At 42.1% G+C, this 22718-nt stretch overlaps 1 protein-coding gene across 1 annotated transcript; it reads right to left on the bottom strand.

The window, feature by feature from the left end:
- Positions 1–329: 329 nt before the first annotated feature.
- On the bottom strand, positions 330–22124 carry wdr95 (WD40 repeat domain 95; the record flags this gene model as incomplete). The annotated part of the gene is made up of 24 exons (XM_080526605.1): positions 330–519; positions 924–975; positions 3953–4051; positions 4477–4639; positions 5110–5169; positions 6427–6472; positions 6558–6612; positions 7028–7107; positions 7215–7321; positions 7444–7546; positions 8145–8296; positions 9150–9255; positions 9521–9767; positions 10294–10363; positions 11472–11589; positions 12245–12291; positions 12407–12452; positions 12787–12879; positions 13760–13842; positions 14613–14843; positions 15487–15552; positions 15904–15957; positions 18771–19035; positions 22054–22124. The coding sequence occupies 24 exons, from the start codon at positions 22122–22124 to the stop codon at positions 330–332; spliced, it is 2604 nt and encodes an 867-aa protein (XP_080382731.1).
- Between the last annotated feature and the right edge of the window lie 594 nt (positions 22125–22718).

Genomic DNA, 22718 nt, shown 5'->3' with positions numbered 1-22718 from the left:
AGTTAAATTGCTCGAAAACGTATGAGATTCTTCACAAAAATACCTTGGATTAATATGCTGATATAAGTCCCGAATGAAGATGTCCAGCAATATTCAAGTTCCCTGATGATCTTCCATTTTATGATAGTTAATGTTTGACATCATCTCCTCAAAGTATTCTAGGTAGCAAAGAACCTGTTTTTCTAAAATAACATTTTCAAGTTTTCTCTTTCACTATCTCGTTACCGTTCGGTACTAAATTATGACATTTTAAGCACGTTGAGTTTATAGAGTCCAGGGCCAAAAGTCGCTCCTTTTCCGATGAGGAATAGTGCTGAACCGGCAACGGCTTATTTGGATTCAGTAAACTCCTCTTCCACAGAGCTTGATATGAACGGGTCGATCCCAGCCAGGGAGAGATCAGGCCTCTCACAGGTGGTGGGGGCATCTACAATATCAAAGTACTTCAGCGTGTGATAGGCCTTAGGCCCCCCATGGTTCGGTGGCTTGTTAGCATGCTTGAATACTTCGTGACGGAGGCTTGAAACATGAAAGAGATAAACAAACTTTATTTTATTACCGGAATTTTTATTTCTTCACATGATGTAGTCTAGAAGTCTAGACTTGTAAAATTGTTAGCCTCATAGCATAATCACCTAACACTGCTGATTCACTGTGCGTTATTGCCTATGCCATCAGCCTATCAGAATGCTTGTTACAATCCAAAATCACTATCTGCCCAAGTCATCTCTTTGACATAGGCATTTTTGACACTACATACAAAGATGGCTCGCTGACCACAAGTGAAGCATGACTTAGGCAATTATCCTATGAGGCAATACAACGAGATGTACATTTACAAGATTAAAACAAGATTTTTCAATTTACACAAATTGTATTGCATCATGACGTTACATTTATTTCATAATGTGCTTTTAACTCACCGCTTCCCGTGGTCTTCTGGGTAACAAGCGGTTTTAATCTCCTCCTCGATATCTGAGTCACTGACGCACGGTGGAGCACATCTAAGCTTGCTGTGTGAGTCTGACTGCAATTACAGCACATCTCAAGGGGGAGCAGTTCAGCTCAGCATACAGAACAGAGATAAGCCCCCTGTTCATTCATCTCAGACTCAACTTTTGGCAGTGTTGTAGTTTTATGTTTAGTATCAAACATAGAGAATTGAAGTCCGTATCTCTACATTCACGGAAATCGTAGCTAACAATTCAGTCTGCCTGGGGACAGTGCCCAATGACTGGTTGCGCAATAACTCTGTGTCGTACTTACTAAACTGTAGAGTTTCCTGTCACCACATTTGTTTGCCAAGATTAGTGACCTCATAAGGGAGTCGACTTTGTATATAAGGGCTGTGCTCAGAGAAGGAGGGGGGGCTCTGGATTTTGCAAACTCTAGACTGCTCCCATGTAACTTTATTAATAAAAGGCTTCAAGCTAAGTTGATCAATCTCCTTGTGTTCAATATTCAAATATCAATAGAGAAGAAACCAGATTAAATCCACTATAGTAGGTGAAATAGACACGGTTCTAGTGTTACGGAAAGTATCGTTTCAGATTTGAACCCCAACTGTCATCTTTGAACCCCAACTGTCATCTCTACAAGCTCTACTTTACAATATTCAATATCAATAGAGAAGAAACCAGACTAAATCCACTACAGCAGCAATCAGGAACCTCTGAAACCAAACATTCGAGACGCACCTTTCGGTCAGGATTGATGACCTCCAACACGCTCGTCTCTGCATCCAGAATAGGATGCGCTGGCATGCTTAAAGGATTTATCAAGACATCGTAGGGAACAGCAGGATGTTTCCAGGAGGAGGGAGTGTGGACGCTCCAACTGTCTAATTGTCCAAACGTCCCTGTGGAGAGAAACAGCAATAACCATCTGTAAGTAAGTAAGTAAGTAAAGCTTTATTTATATAGCACCTTTCATACAAGAAATGCAGCTCAAAGTGCTTTACAACAGGAATAAGAACATAAAGTGAATATAAAAACATATATAAAAACATATACATGCATAGAATGAATATAAAAGCAGGGGAAAACACTAAAAAGAAAAGGTAAAACATTGTTTGCGCTCTCTAGCGCAACCTTCTCCACCTCGGAGAGACTGATTGTTTCCCATCTTCACACCGACTTAAATCCTTTGCCTATGAAAATATTTACTACCACTTGCCTAATGGCAAGACTGGGCTTTATTTTATTTCCACAGCAATTTAAGTCTTTCGCCTATGAACATATTTACTACCACTTGCCCAATGGCAAGACTGGGCTTTATTTTATTTCCACACCAATTTAAGTCTTTCGCCTATGAAAATATTTACTACCACTTGCCGAATGGCAAGACTGGGCTTTATTTTATTTCCACCAACTTAAATCCTTTGCCTATGAAAATATTTACTACCACTTGCCTAATGGCAAGACTGGGCTTTATTTTATTTCCACACTGTAGTACTTTCGATGGATAGTTTACAGACAGGACTTTAGGATTTGGCAGGAGGAGGTGTAATGTACAGAGATTGAACGTGGTGTGTGCACAGTATCTCACTAGAAGGGTAAACGGACTGACTTATTTTGCACCTTATTCCAAAGCGCTTTACAACGGCCTCTCATTCACCCGTTCACACACACATTCACACACCGAGGGCGGCAAGCTACCATGCAAGGCGCCGGCCGGCCCGCTCATTGGGAGCAATTTGGGGTTCAGTGTCTTGCCCAAGGACACCTCGACATGTGGCCAGCTAGGGTTCGAACCGCCAATATGCCAACCGTGGGATCATTAGACACCTGCTCTACCTCCTACGCCACAGCTGCCCCAAGGGGAATCTATCCCTAATGTGTCGGCCTGTACCCATCTACTGAACATAAATCTACTGAACATAACTCCTATGAGTAGCTATAATAGCACCTTAACTGCTCCTCCTGAGACATCTACTGCCCCCCAGCACTGCGTCTCCTGAGACACCCGCTTTTCCCCTTTACTGTGTCCCCTAAGACTTCTACTCCTCTACTCTTCCTGCTGCAACTGGTGAACTGGTGATTCACTTGCTTAGTCAAATGTATTGATTGTAAGTCATGTGGAATAACGCGTCTGCTAAATGCCAAAAATGCAAATGTAAAATGTATAATAACAAGAATGTAAAAACAAGAAAATAAAAAACTCTCTGTGAATTGACAGAACCTACCTATGTACTCCCCCTGGCTAGTCCACAAGCGTACAGTGCAGTCTATGGATGACGTGAGCAGCACTCGGTCATTATCGACAATCTGCAAACTGGACAACATGAAAAAGGGAAAGGGTTGAGCAAAATGTGAAGTACAATTTGTAGTTGAATGTTTGAAAGGATATCCCTGATTAGCAGTGACTGCACATACCCTGTAATACTGCTGGTGTGTGCACGCCAATACTTTTCAGCTGAATAAATAAAGATACATTTTACATTTGTAGATCGATATGCTCTGATAAAAAGAAAAAAACAGTTTCTTCTCATTTCATCCGAGGACTGCTAATCAGTGGAGAAGACACTCTTACCTCTAGGTTGCGTCTGCTCTGAGCCAAGGCCGTATGTCTCTATGTTGTAAACATAAATGTACCCGAGTTCGTCAACTGCATACAGTGACGTTTCATCCTTTGTTACAGCCAGTTTTGTGATCTGACGTTGGAATCTAGACTGAAGAACAAATAACTTCATGCTCCTTCATAGAGAACTTCATAACTTCATAAAGAACTTCATAACTTCATCTCTTCGAGAATCATGTTGGGAAAAAAAGGTTAGGCTCTGGGTTAAGACTTACTGCTTCAAAGCTTGCTACGAATTTCCCCCCGTTGAGAACATTCCAGAAATTAATGTAACCTTTTTAAGACAGAAAAAAAATACATTATGATATCCATCTGTGGTGAATTGCACTGTTCAATTTCTAATTAATTACCTCAATAATTTAATTACACTGACCTTTGGCCCCTGATGACACCAGACATGCAGCAGAGGAGAACTCAGCGTGTAAAGCTCGCGTCCTGAGGAAGATGATGCTGGGGACACTTGTATCCATGCCTGGTAGGGCAGAATTAAGTGTTTATATAACGGTTACCACATTTATCTATCAATATTTTACAAAAGAAAGACAAGACAAACTTTTAATTAATGTATTTTAACGGAACTATGTTTTATTGTAAGTGTATTCATCCGCTGAACAGTTGTTTATCGGTTGCTAAGCAACGGTAAGAACGTAACTCCGATAACGGTAATATAAACAAACGCGGCGTAATATGAAAACATTTGTCAACATTCCATTTAGCTGTGCGTATATCATGGATATTGGCACGGCTGGAACGCAAACTGACCAATCCTTGACATTACTTAAGGAAAGCATAGTTTCAGATTTGAACCCCAACTGTCATCTTTACTGTACAATCTCTAATTACTTGATACATGATACATTTCATTCCTATTCATGTTTTTAGAGGGTGTAATCTCACCTTGGACATTGCTGCAGCCAGATGGTAGAGGGGTTATGAAGCGACACTGTATATGTCCAGACACCAGGTTCCATACTATTATTTCACTGTCATAACTGCTGGTAGCCAGGAGACACGGTGGACACTGCGCTATACACAGAATGTCCTCTTTGTGGCCACTCGTCTGGGGATGTCAATAAAAAAGTTTAATTGGAGATGGAAAGGTTGAATGACCATATAAACATATTTGTGACACGGTCTAATGCTTTGGTCCTCATATCGGGATCTGATGTAATGATCAGACTTTTCTTTCGAAAAAATTTGAATACATTTCTGCATTGTCGAAAATCATTGACACATCGCTAGTCAACTAACACTGCTTGTTTTGTGAGCCTGCTAGCAATGTAAAGTAGTGTTATAGTTAACTAGTTAGCAGTGGGGGGATTACTCACCCAATCCATTATGTTGCAGTGTGTTGGCTTGACTAGTGACTCAACAACGTTGAAACGTAGTTCCGTGTTTCAAAAGAAAAGTCTGAACATTTGGATTGGTTGCCAATATGAGGACCAAAGCATTAGAACGTATCACATTTAATGACACCTGACATGAGAATTCATTCAGTAAACACTGTTTGGTTCTTTGTTCTGTCCTCACCAGGTCGTCTTGCCAGGAGGGCTGTGGCCTCTGGACGTGATGAGGGTCTTCTGGTGAATCCTGACATGGAGAGAAACGTTGGTCATTGCAGCTGACATTTTAGCATTGTGGGCACCATGTATGGCACAAGGCACATCAATCAATCAATCAATCAAATGTATTTATATAGCAGATTTAAACATGACACTTGTCAACCAAAGTGCTTTACAGTAAAAGTACTCCTAAAGTGTAAATAAACAGAAAATAAACAACCAACAGAACAACAGAGGAACAGAACAACACGTCAAAACAAACAAGGCAGGAGTCAGACTGAGTCAGGGAACGCTAAGGAATAGAAGTGTGTTTTGAGCTCAGATTTAAAGGACTCGATAGAAGGGGCAAATCTGATGGACATGGGGATGCTGTTCCAGAGGTCAAGGGCTGCGACAGCAAAAGCACGCCCCCCCCCCCCCCCTAGACTTGAGGTTGAACTTACGGGTGGTTAGGACCAGGCACATGATCTGTAATCCTCAGCAGTCTACCTACTGTACTGGTGAAATCTGTAACCGTCGTTGTCTAATGTGCTGCTCCTACTCTCCTACCTGTATTCTAACTTTGCTGTGAACTGGTCCTCTAGTACAGTCGAAACCCTTTGTGCTACATATGGTATTACTGTGTGGTTCTTTTTGAAGCACTGTGTGAAAAGGGAATGGGAAAGAAATTACAGCTCTTTGGAAGTATGTATTTGCACTTCATGATAATGTAGCGAGTTTTTGTGAATACGTCATTTAATCAAGTGCTAGTGGAATCACATCTCTAACTCAAATACTTCTGAAATGGAGGATCCAAAATCCAAGAGTGCAGCGGTTTATTAAAAAGATGCAATCTTGAGGAAATGAGATACTTGATACAGTATCCTAGGAAACAGACAGCACGAGGACTGACACACAGGATACATGAGAGTGATGTGCAGGTAGGATTATGATGATGTGGTCGGCCTAAGTACGTTCCTCATAATCAACTATTAATCAATCTCAAAGGACAATACGATTTCCAAGATTGTCTCTTATATTGTTTTCGTTAACTTGTGATCTTGAGACACTGAATTTTTGCATGGATACTAATGCCACGTGTCGTGGATTATTAATGAGACTCAAGATAGGAACTTGCTTTAAATCTAGGTATAATATTTATTGAAGAAAATGATCTTTTACAGCTCGAGCGGACAGTCAACTTCTCAAGAGAATCCGAATGAGAATCCAAATGAGATATAATAAGATATAATAAAATAAAATATATATATGGCTCACACATACGTATAGCTCATTTTATACTCACTGTGTAAATGTCAATCTTCCGGTCCCAGCCAACAGACATGACATACCTTCAAAAATACATTGCACATAAGATGAATTATATTTGTTTCTAAAATCAATACCTGTCTCCTCATATAGTACATCATCACTCACATGTTTCTATGAACTTTCAGATAGGTGCAGTCACACACCTCGTTGCATTCACCGTCTGAAAGAAACGTAGTCACATTATTAACTAACACCAGCCTGAGACAGGTATATCAAGACATCAAGCATTTATCATTTTCCAAACAATGACAGATGGAGAATCTTCATTTTATTAAATGTTTAACATATTTATTGGTTTTTCACGAGTTAACATCATTACCCCAATCCTCCCCATCGCCTGACTCCCAACCCTCCCCCCTTTGTCCATTTTAATCAAAAAATATCAAGACATCAAGCATTTATCATTTTCCAAACAATGAGAGATGGAAAATGTTCTTAATTTTTTATGTTTAACAATTTGTATTGGTTTTTCACATGAGTTAACATCATTACCCCAACCCCCCCCCCTCCCTCCCCTCTCTCCCAACCCTCCCCCCTTTGTCCATTTTGATCCAAAATATGGAAAATCTTCTCACCGTTTCTCAATATCTTTAGGCACTGACCGTTGTTGAAGTTCCAGATCTTAAGAGCCCCATCTCTCCCCCCTGTGATCAGTCTGTGTGAATCACATTATTTCATATTTCTACTGTAGTACACATTTAATATAAACATAAACATATTACATAATACTATACTATAACCAGCAGTAAAAGCCCCACCGACCTCCTTCCTTTGGGGTCAAAGGTCATGCACGTAATAGCCGAAAGTCCATGGGCCTCGCCGAACTCAAAAACCTGGCTCCCTGTATCGAAATCCCAGACTTTCACGACCTGGGATCAGTTGAACAAAATTGCCATGCGTGACACATAGCTAGTGTCATCAGTTCGGCAGCTACATGTCACTGTTTTGAAAATCGTTTTCTCTCTGAGGGAATTATGGGGGATTGACTCACGGATCCTTCACTGCAGCTGACCACCTGTCTGAACTCGTCACTGTATCCACAGCACAGCACCGGCTCCTTGTGTGATACGATCAGACGTCGCTTGGGCTGCGGCCTGCAAGTGAATGAAGGAGAAAACGTGAGAGAGTGGAAGAAGAGAGAAATACAATAACAGGACGTCTACAGTACCTGAATGACATAGATGAAGCCCTTAACACTAGAACAGCCATAGATGGAGTCATTTGACCATGTGAGTAATGTATTTTTCATATCTTTGCACTCGATCAAATTTCAGGACCCTCCTTTCATGACTTTCCCTAGATATGTGCGTTCTACCGCCCAGTATTCTTACATTTTCAAAATCACATCAGGATAAGCTAGTATAAAGCTATTTTGCCGTTTTTCTGTGTAGGAGGCAGGCTAATTTACAAGACACACCAACTAGTGGTCCTTGTGTGTAAGTAGCAGATTCTCAGAGTAAAGTAATTTGACCCCCGAGGCGGCTCTTATAGACACGACTGTTCTACCCTGGTTGTTTAATCAAAGAATTCTTCATAGGATAACATATTTCCCTCTCACCTACCCTAGTTTGATGACTTTGGTAAATGTTGCACTTTAATGATCCAATTGATTTTCCTCAGACACATGCTCTGATGGATCTGGTGTATAAACTACAGAGGAACGGAGGAACGGAGAGTATTAAAGTAACCGACCTGGTCTTGAGAGACAGCAATGCAATGGAGTCTGCTGCGATGTATACCGCTTTCATGGCAGGGGAGTAGAGGCACGCGGACATGTCCCCACAAATCAGGCTTGCTTTGGGGTGCGCAGTGAAGAGGCAGCACTGGTCCTGAATATCCCAGATCTGAATCAAAAATTAGTCACTGTTATCGTAATCGGAAATAAGTTCACAGTTTTGCAGAGAATTAACACTAGAACAGCCGTGCCTTTTTTACCTACTATAAGAGCCGCCTCGGGGGTCAAATGACCATAGTCTTTAGAATGGGAAGCTGGCCCCGCGGTGGCGCAGCGGTCTAAGCATCAGTCTCTGGTGCAAGCTGCCCACTGGGGACTGGGATCGAAACCCGGTCTCGCCAGACCCGGATATGGCCGGGGCCCACGGGGAGCAGCATATTGGACGGCCGCTCCCGAGGGTGGTATAGGCTATTTCCGGATAAGGATCCGTCGCGCAACACCGCCCCCGTCTGGTGCCGGAATAACAGTGTTGGGCTCGAGGGGCCGGTAGCTAGTCTATCGGCTCTCTCATCTGGGCTGCCGGCCACGGGGTGCGCGTGCGGCCGATCCTACGCAATAGGCGACAGGGGATAATTGGACACTAGGTTGGGTATAATTGGATACTAAATTGGGTGAAAAAGGGATAAAAATCAAAAAAAATAATTTAAAAAAAAAGAATGGGAAGCTGCTACTTACACACAAAGACCACTAGTTGGTCGTCTTGTAAATTAGCCTGCCTCCTACAGAGAAAAACTGCAAAATAGCTTTATACTAGCTTATCCTGATGTGATTTTGAAAATGTCAGGATACTGGGTGGTAGAACGCACATATCTAGGAAAAGTCATGAAAGGAGGGTCCTGAAATTTGGTAGAGTGCAAATATCTATTTAAAAAATGGCTGTTTTTGAAATGAAATGAAATGAAATGAAATGAAATGAAATGAAAATGAAATGAAATGAAATTTAGTGTTAAAGGATGTCTTACTTTCGCACTGTTGTCCATGGAGATGGAGAAGATGCGGTTGTCCTCTGAAGAGATGCAGAGGTAGAAGATCGGGGCTGAGTGGCCCTTTAGGATGCCTGTGGGTTTCCTGTAAAAGGCCAACCGGACCACCATGGGAGAGAGGGATTGTCACAAGTAACAGGCCTAATAACCCAAAGTGTCAAAGAGATGACTTGGGCAGATAGTGATTTTGGAATGTAACAAGCATTCTGATAGGCTGATGGCATAGAGGCAATAACACACAGTGAATCAGCAGTGTTAGGAGAGTAGAGTTAGGCAAATATCTCAATTTGGCCAAAATATGACCTCATAGACAATTATGCTAATGAGGCTAACGATATGTAAATCCTCACCCAGGGACGTAAGGGTTCCACATGCGTATAAGTCTGTCCATCCCTCCTGTGACCAGCAGGTTGTGCTTCTTGCAGAGGTCAAAGGTCTTCACTCCTTTGTAGATGGAGAAGACTGTCTGGTCACATGACGCCCTGGGTTGAGGGACCCCAAAACCCGACGGGGCCTTTTTGAGGGTCTTCCCCTCGCGGCCCACCTCTCTGATCTCCCTCATCTGCTTCTCGATGTTAGTCGACGGGAGCGCACAGCCTTTCAGGGGAATAGAACATTCATATTTAAAACCCATATCGTTAGCCATCAGCCTATCAGTATGCTTGTTACATTCCAAAATCACTATCTGCCCAAGTCATCTCTTTGACATTTGGCATTTTTGACACTACATACAAAGATGGCTCGGCTGACCCAAGTGAAGCATGACTTTTATGCTATGAGGCTAACGATAAGGGATTAATTCAATGATATCAATGACCTAAGCAAAGCATTGAAGCACTGTAAAAACATGAGACACAAACACACGCACGCACGCACGTACGCACGCACACACACACACACACACACACACACGCACACACAGAGAAACATGTGGGCACATACACAGATATGGCATATCATATATACGGCATGTGAGATTAGCATAAATGAATGAATGAATTGCTGTTTCAATCTGTAATATTTCCCAAGTGGGATTCAGGGAGGCATACTGTTTCAGGTTATAATAAGAAAGAAACCTAGATAATTATGGTTTGGTGAAAATGTGGACATGGAAAAAGATTACCTATGACAAGAGCAGAGGCTTCATGGTTTGAGGTGGAAACGATGGAGCAGATATTATGGAAATATTTCACCTGAAATTAAAAAGAAAGCCAAGGTGTCAAGTCATTGCTTGAGAAAATCAAGATAGAAAATACCGAATTCAAGTGCCGGATCCCGACAATGAGGACCAAAGCATTAGAACGTGTCACATATCCTCTCATAATGATCCTGTCAGGAATGTTCCTGAGTCTTCTGTTTTCACCACTGGTCGCCACAGGCCATAAATAGACTCTTCTAGTTATTTCTGATTGCTTTCATTTAGCTAATTGGCCACACCTGTGCCTCGTTAGTTAAGCCGTGCCTGTCTGTCACTCTGTGCTCTGTCTTGAGTTTTCACTCACTGTATGTGTCTGTGTCCCCTGTTAGTATCCAGTAAAGACGTTTGATTGTTTGCAATGTGTTATATGGGTGTGCCTCATAGAAAGTGTTATTGTCCATTTTTATTAGTGTAGAGACTTGTTTTATGGGGACATACAATTACATACACTTGTATATCTGATCAATTTATGAACAAGAAGAGTTAGTCAGTTCACCATCAACAGCTAAGACTCAGAATCCTGTTATATCTTAATTAATTGAAATAGTACCTCAGGAGAGGGTTACATTAGTAAGACATTATTTAATAGAAAATAAGTAGCTGTCGCGCTGCCCGATCACGTCTCTTCACTACACTGGCTCCCCACTGGTGGAATGAGCTTCCCACGGCTGTCAGAACTGCAGAGTCACTACCCATCTTCTGTTGGAGACTGAAGACCCATCTCTTCAGGTTACACCTTAACTGCTCCTCCTGAGACATCTACTACCCCCAGCACTGCGTCTCCTGAGACACCCGCTTTTCCCCTTTACTGTCCCCCCCAAGACTTCTACTGCCCCCTCTGTACTGTTTCTCTGTTTCTCCAGTGTCTACAAAAAAATAAAAATAAAAGGTATTTTGTCTTTTTTGGGGGGATTATTTTTGTTCCTTCTATCACGGCCAATGGCCCCCGGCCTGAGCTAGATTACACTTCCTGCTACGACTGGTGGATTGATGATTCACTTGCTTAGTCAAATGTATTGATTGTAAGTCGCTTTGGAATAAAACGTCTGCTAAATGCCAAAAATAAATAAATGTAAGAAGTCACAGTGAGGGTTAATTGTCACCTTTGTTACCCAGTCTTGATGGACCTTCCATCGAATGTAAGTCACATTGGGAGAAAGGACTGCGTTGTCTATCCCTATGTTGGGCACATTTTCAACCTTTGGTAACTTCTTCCACATTCTGCAGATACACGGGCAAAGCAATTGTGTTTGATATTGCACTTTTGGAGCTGTCATGCCAGATTAAGTCCACCTGACAAATAGTGTCCGGCTGATGTAAATATACACATAAAAGCTACATTTGATCAGTAAGTAATGGTCCCACATTTCTACTATTTCATAGGTGGGCTAGGGATAGGGTTAGGGTCAGTGTTGGGGTTAGGACTAGGACTAGGGTTAGGGTTAGTGTCAATGTTAGGGTTAGGACTAGGGTTAGGGTTAGTTAGATTACTTAGAAATGTGGGACCATTGAGCTGTGGGACCATAGACACGCTCCCCATAAAATCTATAGCTGACTAGTGAGCCTGCATCAACCTTAATGCTATTCAAGTGCAAGAAGATTAGATAAGTGCAGAGCAACGCCGTTGGTTACATCAGGCGGACACAATTTGACCAGGCGGACTTAATCTGGCATCACAGAGCCACCAATGACAAGCACTTTCCATAATCAGTCATCATAAACAGTTCAATTTGAAGTGTCCAATCGGTAAGCCATTTATTGCTATGGAAACAGCAGGCAGACATTTGACGTTATATATTCCCTCCTGAATAACCATAGTCATTTCATTAGTACGTCATTATGAGGCATTCTAATTTAAAAAGTAATAAAAGCTCACCTTAATGTCTCCCCCACCGATGTAATTAATATGATGTTCACACAGCCCTAGAATACAAAAAGAGAAAAAAACAACCCCTGATAATTAATCAGGAAAGTGGTATTTAATTAACTTTTCTTAGTCTGGTAATTGCGTCTGTTGTCAAGAATACAGAAGTGTTACCTGGCCGTCCCCATATAAGATGGAACATTCGTCAGGGCCGGTGTAGCTAAGGACAAGAAAACAAAAACACTATCACATCTTAGGTCTGTTTGACCGTTTGTAATATCGTTAGCCTCATAGCATAGTTGCCTAAGTCATATTTTGGCCAAATTGAGATATCTGCCTAACTCTACTCCCCTAACACTGCTGATTCACTGTGCGTTATTGCCTCTATGCCATCAGCCAGAGAATGCTTGTTACATTCCCAAATCACTATCTGCCCAAGTCATCTCTTTGACATAGGCATTTTTGACACTACATACAAAGCATGACATAGGCAATTATGCTATGAGGCAAAAAACATGTTGTTTTGTCTGTGACGTAACGTGGTAGAGGCTCACCAGTAGTCTAGTGTCAGAGGCACCGTCTCTAGGGCGCTGATCTGGCAGTAGGGCTCTAGAGATGAGAGCTCATAGAGTTGGATCTCTCTGTCACTGCAGGACAGGAGAGAGAGGCAGCCATGTTTACCTCCAACTGACCTGCTAGCTACTCTGTAGTGTGAGAGCTGATGAGGCAGTTCAGGGAATGCTGTTGTGGATTGTTAATGTATTCTACAAGCGCCAATCCTTGGTTAATATGGGGTCATCCCTATATTCCCACAGCCCAATGATCCCACATTTCTAATATTTCATAGGTTTGATTGATTGATTGAAAACTTTATTAGAAGATTTGCAGAAGTAGGTACATGAAAGTACATATTACATACAAGGTCAACTAACAGGATAAAAACCCAAGAAAGCCACTGGCTTATTTCAAGGTGGGCTTGGGCAAGGGCTAGGGTTAGGATTAGGGTCAGTGTTAGGGTTAGGACTAGGGCTAGGGTTAGGATTAGGGCTTGGGTCAGTGTTAGGGTCAGTGTTAGGGCTAGGGGTAGTTAGATTACTTAGAAATAGGGGCAGCTGTGGCGCAGGAGGTAGAGCCGCCATCTAATGATCGCAAGGTTGGCAGATCGGCGGTTCGAGCCCCAGTTGGTGCACCGGTTGGCCACATGTCGAAGTGTCCTTGGGCAAGACACTGAACCCCAAATTGCTCCCAGTGAGCGGGCCGGCACCTTGCATGGTAGCTTGGCCACCATTGGTGTGTGAATGGGTGAATGAGAGGCCGTTGTAAAGCGCTTTGGATAAAGGCGCTATATAAGTGCAGTCCATTTATTCCATTTAGAAATGTGACACCATCGGGCTGTGGGAACATATAGACACTCTCCCGGATTATTAATGTAGGCTATTCTACAAGTCAATCCTTGATTAATATATGTGTCCCGGGTTCTCATTTAGGTCTATTTCAAACTGACATTATACAGAGAGTTGTTTTTACCCTGTTCCGATGATCAGTTTGTTGTACTGCACCATGGTGATAAAATCAGTGGCCCACTTAGGTTTCCTATTCACCGGTCTCTCATGCTGCGTGAAAACAGCATAAACCGTCTTGAATACATTTCAAAGATAAGAACCACATTAACCACATTAATCACACTCTCTTTATGATAGCTGTGATCTTGCAAATTGCAACATCAAACAGGCAGCACCCACACTCAAACACAAAAACCTTCAAAGCACTCATTTCTAGCAATTTGCTATTGTCATCGGACATCAAACAATGTAGAGATGCAGGCACACTGAATGTATGAACATAAAAAAATGTGACACAGTCTGATCATTTGGTCCGCATGTCGGCAACCAATCAAAAGGTTTAAACTATTCTTTTGAAACATGGAACTACGTTTCAACGTTGTTGAGAATCATGACACACGCTCGCTAGTCAAGCCAAAATACTGCAACAACGCAATGGATTGGATGAGTAATCCCCACTGCTACCTAGTTAACTATAACACAACTTTACATTGTTAGCAGGTTCACAAAACAAGCTGTGTTAGTCAACTAGCGATGTGTCATTGATTTTCTTCTTTTTTTTCAGTCCCACTCATATTTTTCTTTTTTTAATGACAGATATAGTAGAGATTATGACAGGAAGGATGGAAGGCTGGAATCGAACCGGGAGCCCTGCGGTACATGGTCAGTGCTTAATCCACTACGCCACCTAAGCGGCCCATTGATTTTCAACAACACGGAAATGTATTCACATTTTTCTAAAGAAAAGTCTGATCATTACATCAGATCCCGACATGAGGACCAAAGCATTAGAACGTGTCACAAAAGTGAAAACATACAAACATGCTTTTGCTCTTCTTAAGTTGGAGCTCAGGGCTCCAGTAGCAGACCGCCCCGTCCTCTCTGACGGTGACCACGGTGCCGTTGGGGGTCATATGGATCCTGAGGATGGGCTCCCCATGACTCAAGGCCTTGACAGTAGCCGGCAGAGTGAAGGCTACCTGCTTACTGCGCGTCACAGACTCCTCCTTCTCTGTGTATTCTAGCTGCATGTACGTGCAGAACTCGTCCTGCAACAGGTGGGGCAATTTCAACTCAATGTAGGCTAATACCTATTAACACTAGAACAGCTGTGCCTTTTTTACCTACTATAAGAGCCGCCTCGGGGGTCAAATGACCATAGTCACTAGAATGGGAAGCTGCTGCTGACACACAAAGACTACTAGTTGGCGTGTCTTGTAAATTAGCCTGCCTCCTACACAGAAAAACTGCGAAATAGCTTTATGCTAGCTTATCCTGATGTGATTTTGAAAATGTAAGGATACTGGGTGGTAGAACGCACATATCTAGGACAAGTCATGAAAGAAGGATCCTGAAATTTGATCGAGTGCAAAGATATAACATTGTATTACTCACAGGGTCAAATGACCCCACCCACGGCTGTTCTAGTGTTAACAGTTGTGGCACAGACTTCAACAGTCCATTGAGAATAAGTACAACTACCTACACTGAATATTTTGTTGCCATGAAACAAAGACTCAAAGATTCACACGCCAATCTAATGTTAATAATTGTGCTTATCATTTAGAGAAGATTACGTTCTTATATAGCAACAATGAGGCTCGTTGGCCACTGCTTTGGCACAACCAATCACTGCTGCATTGTGACAGGAAGGATGTTTGTCTTGAGAGAAACACTTGAATATCATCTCACCCATGCAATTCTCCCCTGGCCTGAATAATCGATCTTCATGAATAGCTCTTGAATTTGGGCCTCGTTCTGTGACATTTAAAGAACAAAGGAATTGTAAAACAGAACACAATGCCAGCTTAATTTGTCAAAATATGAAAGAGAGAGAAATAGATAGAGATAGAATGAGAGAATGAGTAAGCGAGAGAGAGAGAGAGAGTAAATAGTCGTTCTCACTATATTGTGTAATCCCAAACATGTTTTCACAACCCGTCCAAACTGTACAACATCAAGTGATCTTATGCCACCCATCTCAAGTTCCTGCGGAGGGAGAGACAATATGAGGTGTGTATTGAATATCCACGAAGGAATGCAATTCTTTCACTACTTGCTCATTTGTAAATGTCAGTGTAAATATTCTCCAAGCATCTGGGAACTTACTTCAAAGGCCAGTTTGAGCTTCGTCAGGTTTTCAAGGGATACTCTCTGCTCAATCTGTTACGAAAACAATATACAACAACTCGCTATGAACCAAAACCACGACCACTTAGGAATGAACAAATAGTATCAGATCAAAGCAGAAGTTTAGGCCTACATTGTAGGCAGGTCGGAAAAGTAACACATCGTTAGCCACATAGCATAATTGCCTCAATCATATTTTGGCCAAATTGAGATATCTGCCTAACTCTACTCTCCTAACACTGCTGATTCACTGTGCATTATTGCCTCTATGCCATCAGCCTATCAAAATGCTTGTTTACATTCCAAAATAATTATCTGCCCAAGTCATCTCTTTGACATAGGCATTTTTGACACTACATGGCTCGGCTGACCACAAGTGAAGCATGACTTATGCTCATGGCAATTATGCTATGAGGCTAACGATATGCAAATATCGCTCTGACACTATCAGCGGCTGTATCTCTGCCTGGTGCAGCAGCTATACTGCCCTCGACTGTAAAACTCTGCAGACGGCGGTGAAAACAGCCCAGTCTATCACGGTGACCTCCCTCCTGCCATTCAGGGCGTCTACTTCAGGGAGGTGTAAAAAGGAAGGCCGAAAATACCATCCAGGACGACAGCCAGCACAGCCAAGGCCTCTCCTCTCTGTTACCATCTGGCAAACGCTATGCCACCTTATGTTATTGTTATTATTATATTGCATTGTTGATTGTTTGATCAAAGTTTTTTTTTCTGAGTGGGGCAGTCCCACTCATATTTTGCTTTTTATTGATAGAGACAGTAGAGATTTTGACAGGAATGACGGGTGAGAGAGAAGGGATGACATGCAGGACATGTCCACGGCCGGAATCGAACCGGTGAACCCTGCGGTTACATGGTCGACGCTTAACCTGTGACGCTACCTGAGTGCCCCTAAAGTTTGTTGTTTAATAAACTTTGATTTGATTTGATTTGACTTGACCAGCCAGTTAACGAATTCTGATCGCTAAAAACACAAAGCGAGTGTCATTAACGTGTCATTAACCAAACTCATCAGTAGGCGCCACATTTAAGGAGTAAGGGCGATCTGTACTACAGCCATGGGGGAGGATAGGACCCCCGTGTTAGAGTCCCTCAAAAGCCAGCACAGGAAGATGACATGCCATGCTCCCGGTATTAATGCCCTCTATCGGATTTGACACGGTTTCCTAGCAACAGGCTCTTCATCCATGGAGACTCTTTGATCTATCATTCATAACTAACTGGGATAAACATCCCAGAATCCACCAGGATACAGGCATGGAGACAACTCCCCCCTCAGGATCCCCCTCTGGATATAGCCATAATCGCCTAATCGGTCAGTGTCTAGTAGCCTATGTATTAAGTATTAAAAGACGGTGACTCAGACAAACAGTTGAGTTTTAGAGGTGATCGTTTTAGTTCAGAACTAAAGGTATGAGTCAGTTATTCAGATATTTGAATTTGAACAGATTCATTAAAGTCTAATGGATTTAGATGACTGAACATATTATTAAGGAGATTATGCCACAGGAGGATGAGCCCCGGCCACTTTTAAATGAGACGAAACAGTGGCATAATGGCCATGGAGGGCAGTTATGGAGGGTATAGATGTTCTCCAGATAGCTCACCCACTAATTACATTATAAAAGCCGTAGGTGGTGACAGACCGACAAGTCAGTCAACACTGGAATCCTTGATCTTGACAGCCTGAGGTTTGGCACAGCATTAAATCTGTGGCTCTAAATTATGGATGTCTCGTAATTTCGACACAAGTTTACTACCTTAAAAGGGCAACCATCATTCCATCATTCGGGTCAGATTGAGGTAGATTGTGCATCTATCTATGGTACATTGTATCTTTATGGAAATCCTTTTTAAGAAGATGGCATAGTAATTGTGTTTGTTTTAGTGGTGTCCTGAAACTAACCATCATTTATCTTGATTGATTGTCTTTAATTTGCTGCCCGACGAAGCGATCTGTCTGGCATAACCTCAAATACACAATCTGTATTGGGTGTCTACCTCAATTGTACCCTCTGTCAGTCCATGGAGGAGGGCAGAGGGATGGATAGGGGTGGAGGCAACAAAACTGTAGGTTACAAGCTGCTACTCTACTGACACCTTGAGGTCAACATCATCAATGAGATTGAGAAATAAAACATAAACCCCTCAAAAAAAGTTCGGAAACGCTTTTTTTGTTGATTATTCCTCCCCTTTAATAATACCAATTGGTATTGTATTTTATATCATTGGAAAGCCTGATTGGTGTGCGGATGCTGTTATTTTGCACTCTACTGATACTCTTCAGTTCCAGCACCTCAGCAAAGTTTGAGGATGAGCTGTGATATTTTCACTATTTAGATTCTTCAAAGTAGCCACCTTTTGCTTTTGTAGTGGTTTTCTCTCACGTATTCTAGAGAAGAGAATGCTGGGCGGTGTTTACAGTTTCCTTTTCCACACACACACTCACACCAAGCTGATGCCAAGAGTGTGCAAAGCTTTCATCAAAGCTAAAGGTGGCTACTTTGAAGAATATTCAGATTTGTTTAAGATTTGTTTTGTTTTTTACTACATAATTCCATATGTGTTTGTGTTCTTTCATAGTTTTGATGTCTTCAGTATTAATCTACAATGTGGAAAATAATGAAAAGGTGTGTCCAAACTTTTGTCTGCTACTGTATATCTGTATAAAAACATCAATACTTTCCACATATATCCATACAACTGTGGGTCTGAAGTCATTTAGCAACCATAACTCTACCCTCTATCTCTAACTCAGTCCTGACAAAAGATTACAAACCTCGCTAGACCCTAGCAACTGACGCATGGCATTTAGACAACATTACCTTGAGTTTGCGGAGACTGTGAGCTGGATCGGCCTTGTAGCACATATGTGCCCGTAGTTTACCTTCATCCCCGAGGGTAACAGAGTGTCGTCTGTGGTCCTGTTTCAGGAGCTCTCGCTCCAACCACTCAGGCAGCCGCCTGCTGTCCTCTGGGTTGTCCACCTCATAGGGCACCCTGACATAAGAGGACACTGTCTCCCCCCTCTTCCCAGACCCTGGGGTCTTAACCATTCGTCCTCCAACACTCCCCAGGTCAGTTAGGATGCTGAGGAAGAAGAATTCGACAATCTTGATTTAGTGACTTTTCAAGTATTGGGAAAAATCATAGAATGTCCAAATGAAGCGTTCATGTATGTACAGTATGTGGTCAAAAATCATTTGCGTGGCCTGGGGTGGTCCAGTGGTCTAGCACTGTGGTTTACAGTACATACCCATGCCCTGCTGACATGCCCTCTCCTCCTTACTTTCCTGTCTACCTTCACTATCTCTAACCAATAAATAGACAAATATGAGTGGGACTGCCCCACTCAGAAAAAAATAACCATTAAAAAAAACAAAAAATGATTTGCATCCTATAACTTCCTGAACTCGGCTGGTTGACCCCACCAGACACTGGGTCTTCAGGTTACACCTTCACTGCTCCTCCTGAGACATCTACTACCCCCCAGCACTGCGTCTCCTGAGACACCCACTTTTCCCCTTTACTGTGTCCCCTAAGACTTCTACTCCCCCCCTTGTACTGTTTCTCCGAGAAAAAAAACATTTGTCCTCGAAAAGGCGGTACAGGACCATGGCCGCAAGGACAAACAGACTGAAGCACAGCTTCTACCCCAGGGCCATCCAGGCCCTGAACACAGCAAAGACCTAGGTTCTGGGCCCTGGACAGTCTGGACGGATTGATGGCAGCTGCTGGACTGAAAAAATCAGGTGTTGTGCTGAGGCACAAATATGTAAATTTCAAGCCTGCAAACTGCGACACTTTAAATGAATGTGCAATAACACTATGTGCAATATGACAACCCTAGTCGTCTATCTGTACAGTATAGTATAGTGGATAGTGTACATAGCCTTTATTTATGTAAACCAGCTCCTTCCCTTCTTGTGTTTTTTTTTTGTTTTTTTTTCTTTCCTAGCACCAGGGGAGCCACCCCTCCTAAATTTCGTTGTTTGGTACCTGTACTAAAGCAATCACAATAAAGACCATTCATTCATTCATTCATTCATTCATTCAAAAAACCTTTATTTTTAATTGTTTTGCTTTTTCTTTCTATCATGGAGACTGCCAATGGCCCCGGGGGCCTGAGCTAGATTACTCTTCCTGCTGCAACTGGTGAACTGATGATTCACTTGCTTAGTCAAATGTATTGATTGTAAGTCGCTTTGGGATAAGGTGTCTTCTAAATGCCAAAAATGTAAATGTGATCCTCTGTGGTTATACTCTGCAAAGGTGAAGCGCCAAGAGGAAAGTTTGGAGAGAAAAAAAGATTTGATAATAATTCACAGAAGATGCTCGAAAAATCTTTAGCAAATCTTTTTTTCTCCAAACTTTCCTCTTGCAATCGCTCCGGTACAGTATATGCTAATATCCGTCTTATCTGTGTCCACAAGACCTTTTTTCAGACCTCTGCAGACTTTTAGGCACTTTTTAGCATAACTGTAATCCTTTTTGAGGATAACTAGTGGTTTGCACTTTGCAGTGAAGCTTCTGTAGTTTGGCTGGTGACATATTCTGGTAGCCTCTGACATTCACGCCTACCTGTTGTATAGGAAAGAACGGACATACACGCGTGGTCAGTTGCAAAACCCACTGAGCTTAAATTAACTTCCCACCCTCCAAGACCAAACCTCAAACTGCTTGAGTCACATAATGAATATAGCGCCCCTACTGGCGATGTGTAATAAACTAATAAACCATAGCATAACCTATGTTAACAAACATAACACTACCCCCTGGAGTGTTCCTGGTCTGTGGTTCAGTTGTACAGTTACCAGACCATTAAATGGTAAATGGACTGACATATACAGCGCCTTATTCCAAAGCGCTTTACAACGACCTCTCATTCACCCATTCACACACCAATGGCGGCAAGCTACCATGCCAGCTCATTGGGGTTCAGTGTCTTGCACAAGGACACCTCGACATGTGGCCAGCCAGGGTTCGAACCACTGATCTGCCGACCTTGCGATCATTAGACGCCGGCTCTACCTCCTGCGCCACAGCCGCCCCCACATTTGCAATTGCTGAGCTCACCAGTTTTCTACATTTATTTTGTATGATGATAATGATAATGGCTTCCTTGCCTTGCAGTGAAACTCTGTGGTCTCCATGTTGACAGACACCAATAGCAAACTCGGAAAACAAACCAAATGCCTAGAATCAATACTAGACATTGACAGCTCTCATGTACCTGCACAGATGATGTGACAGAACACAACTAACCAACTAACCAATAACACCTGTCAAGCCTTTCTTAATACTTGTGGTGCCCTGAAATGGGGGGGGACTATGTATACAAGTGAGTATCTCTGTTTGACCATAAAATCCAAACATTTAGAGTATAGAGTAAAAATAAGATAAAACACTTCCCATTTTATATTTCCCAATACTTATGGCACTGTATATCCTAAATGGGTTAATATCAACAACCCAGCATGCAAATGAACCACAGTGTAGGCTTGCAGTGGTCAGATAATGTCATTGCATACATACATATATTATATTATATTGATATTAACAGGAGTTTATGTAGCAGGACTTCCATGTGAGATTATACACTTTGCTGGACACTGGCTGAGCTGATGTTACAACAAACTCTGCATGTTGCAGCAATTATTTTTATGTTTACCCAACTAGTAGATGGAGGGTGGATGGGGGCAAATATAAAAGCATTAAAATGCTAATTCTGGAAAAAGTCTGCATTTATTTAAGCTCCAATTAATTAGGCTTCCAGTGTTGGTAAACACGGTAAACGTTCTGTGCTGTCACCGACGGCAACCCCATAGTCCCTTGACAACAGTAAACAGTATCTTAACAACAGGCATCTCCTCCAAGGCAGAGCAGGAAAAAAAATTCAGAGCAACAATAAAAAGCCTTAACCCAGATCCCAGCTCCCTTCTGAGATTAAAGTCTCACAGTACAAAAGCAGAGAGAATTAAGATAATTAATAAAAAATAAAAATAAACAACTGCTGAAAATCAACTGTGATCTGATGTTGAAGCTATAACACCATGGTGGCTCGTGACTAAAGCATCACTGCCAAGCAAACAGAGCGACATAAAATACCTGGGCATGTTCTGAGTCTCTAGTTTGCCATTGGCAGAGGAAGAACGAGCTGTCTTCCCCAACAACGGCATCATCCCGTTAAGGGGTGTCTGTCTGTCTGTGGTTCTTCGCTCTGTCTTTTATCCCTGAAGGTCCAGGATTGTGTTGCAGTGAAATGCAGCAAGCTCACCCCCTCTAGCAGCCCAGCCCATAGACGCTACTCACGCAGGTATCACATTACCTGAGACTAGAAACACACCTGGACAACATGTCCAAGGGCGACTCTCTGGTAACCTGGAGACTCACTACAAACAGTTGAAATGAACAACTAGACATCATAGGAAAATGTTATACCCTATACACTAGGCAGAGTCCATTTTGTTTTTTACTTCAAACTTTAACTTGTGAACAACAGAAACCATAACACTGGTTTTTTATTATTATTTTTAAATGACTGGACTTTTTAAATAGGCACTACATTTTATAAACACTGCTTTGTCTGTCTGTTTTTATTGTATGTATTAATGTATGTGTGTTTTTAATGTGGAAATGTATTCTTGAGCTGCACTTCTGCCTGTCGAAGGAGAATTTCTGTCACTGTGTCACAGACAATAAAGCTATCTTGAATCTTGAATCTTTAATCTTGAAGAACAGATTGATTATTTTTTAATTAATCACCCATAGCC

This window comes from Nansenia antarctica (assembly GCF_963989245.1).
Source record: "Nansenia antarctica genome assembly, chromosome: 1".
Lineage (NCBI taxonomy): Eukaryota > Metazoa > Chordata > Actinopteri > Argentiniformes > Microstomatidae > Nansenia > Nansenia antarctica.
The sequence above is the reverse complement of the archived record's forward strand: the minus strand, read 5'-3'. Positions and strand labels throughout refer to the sequence as shown.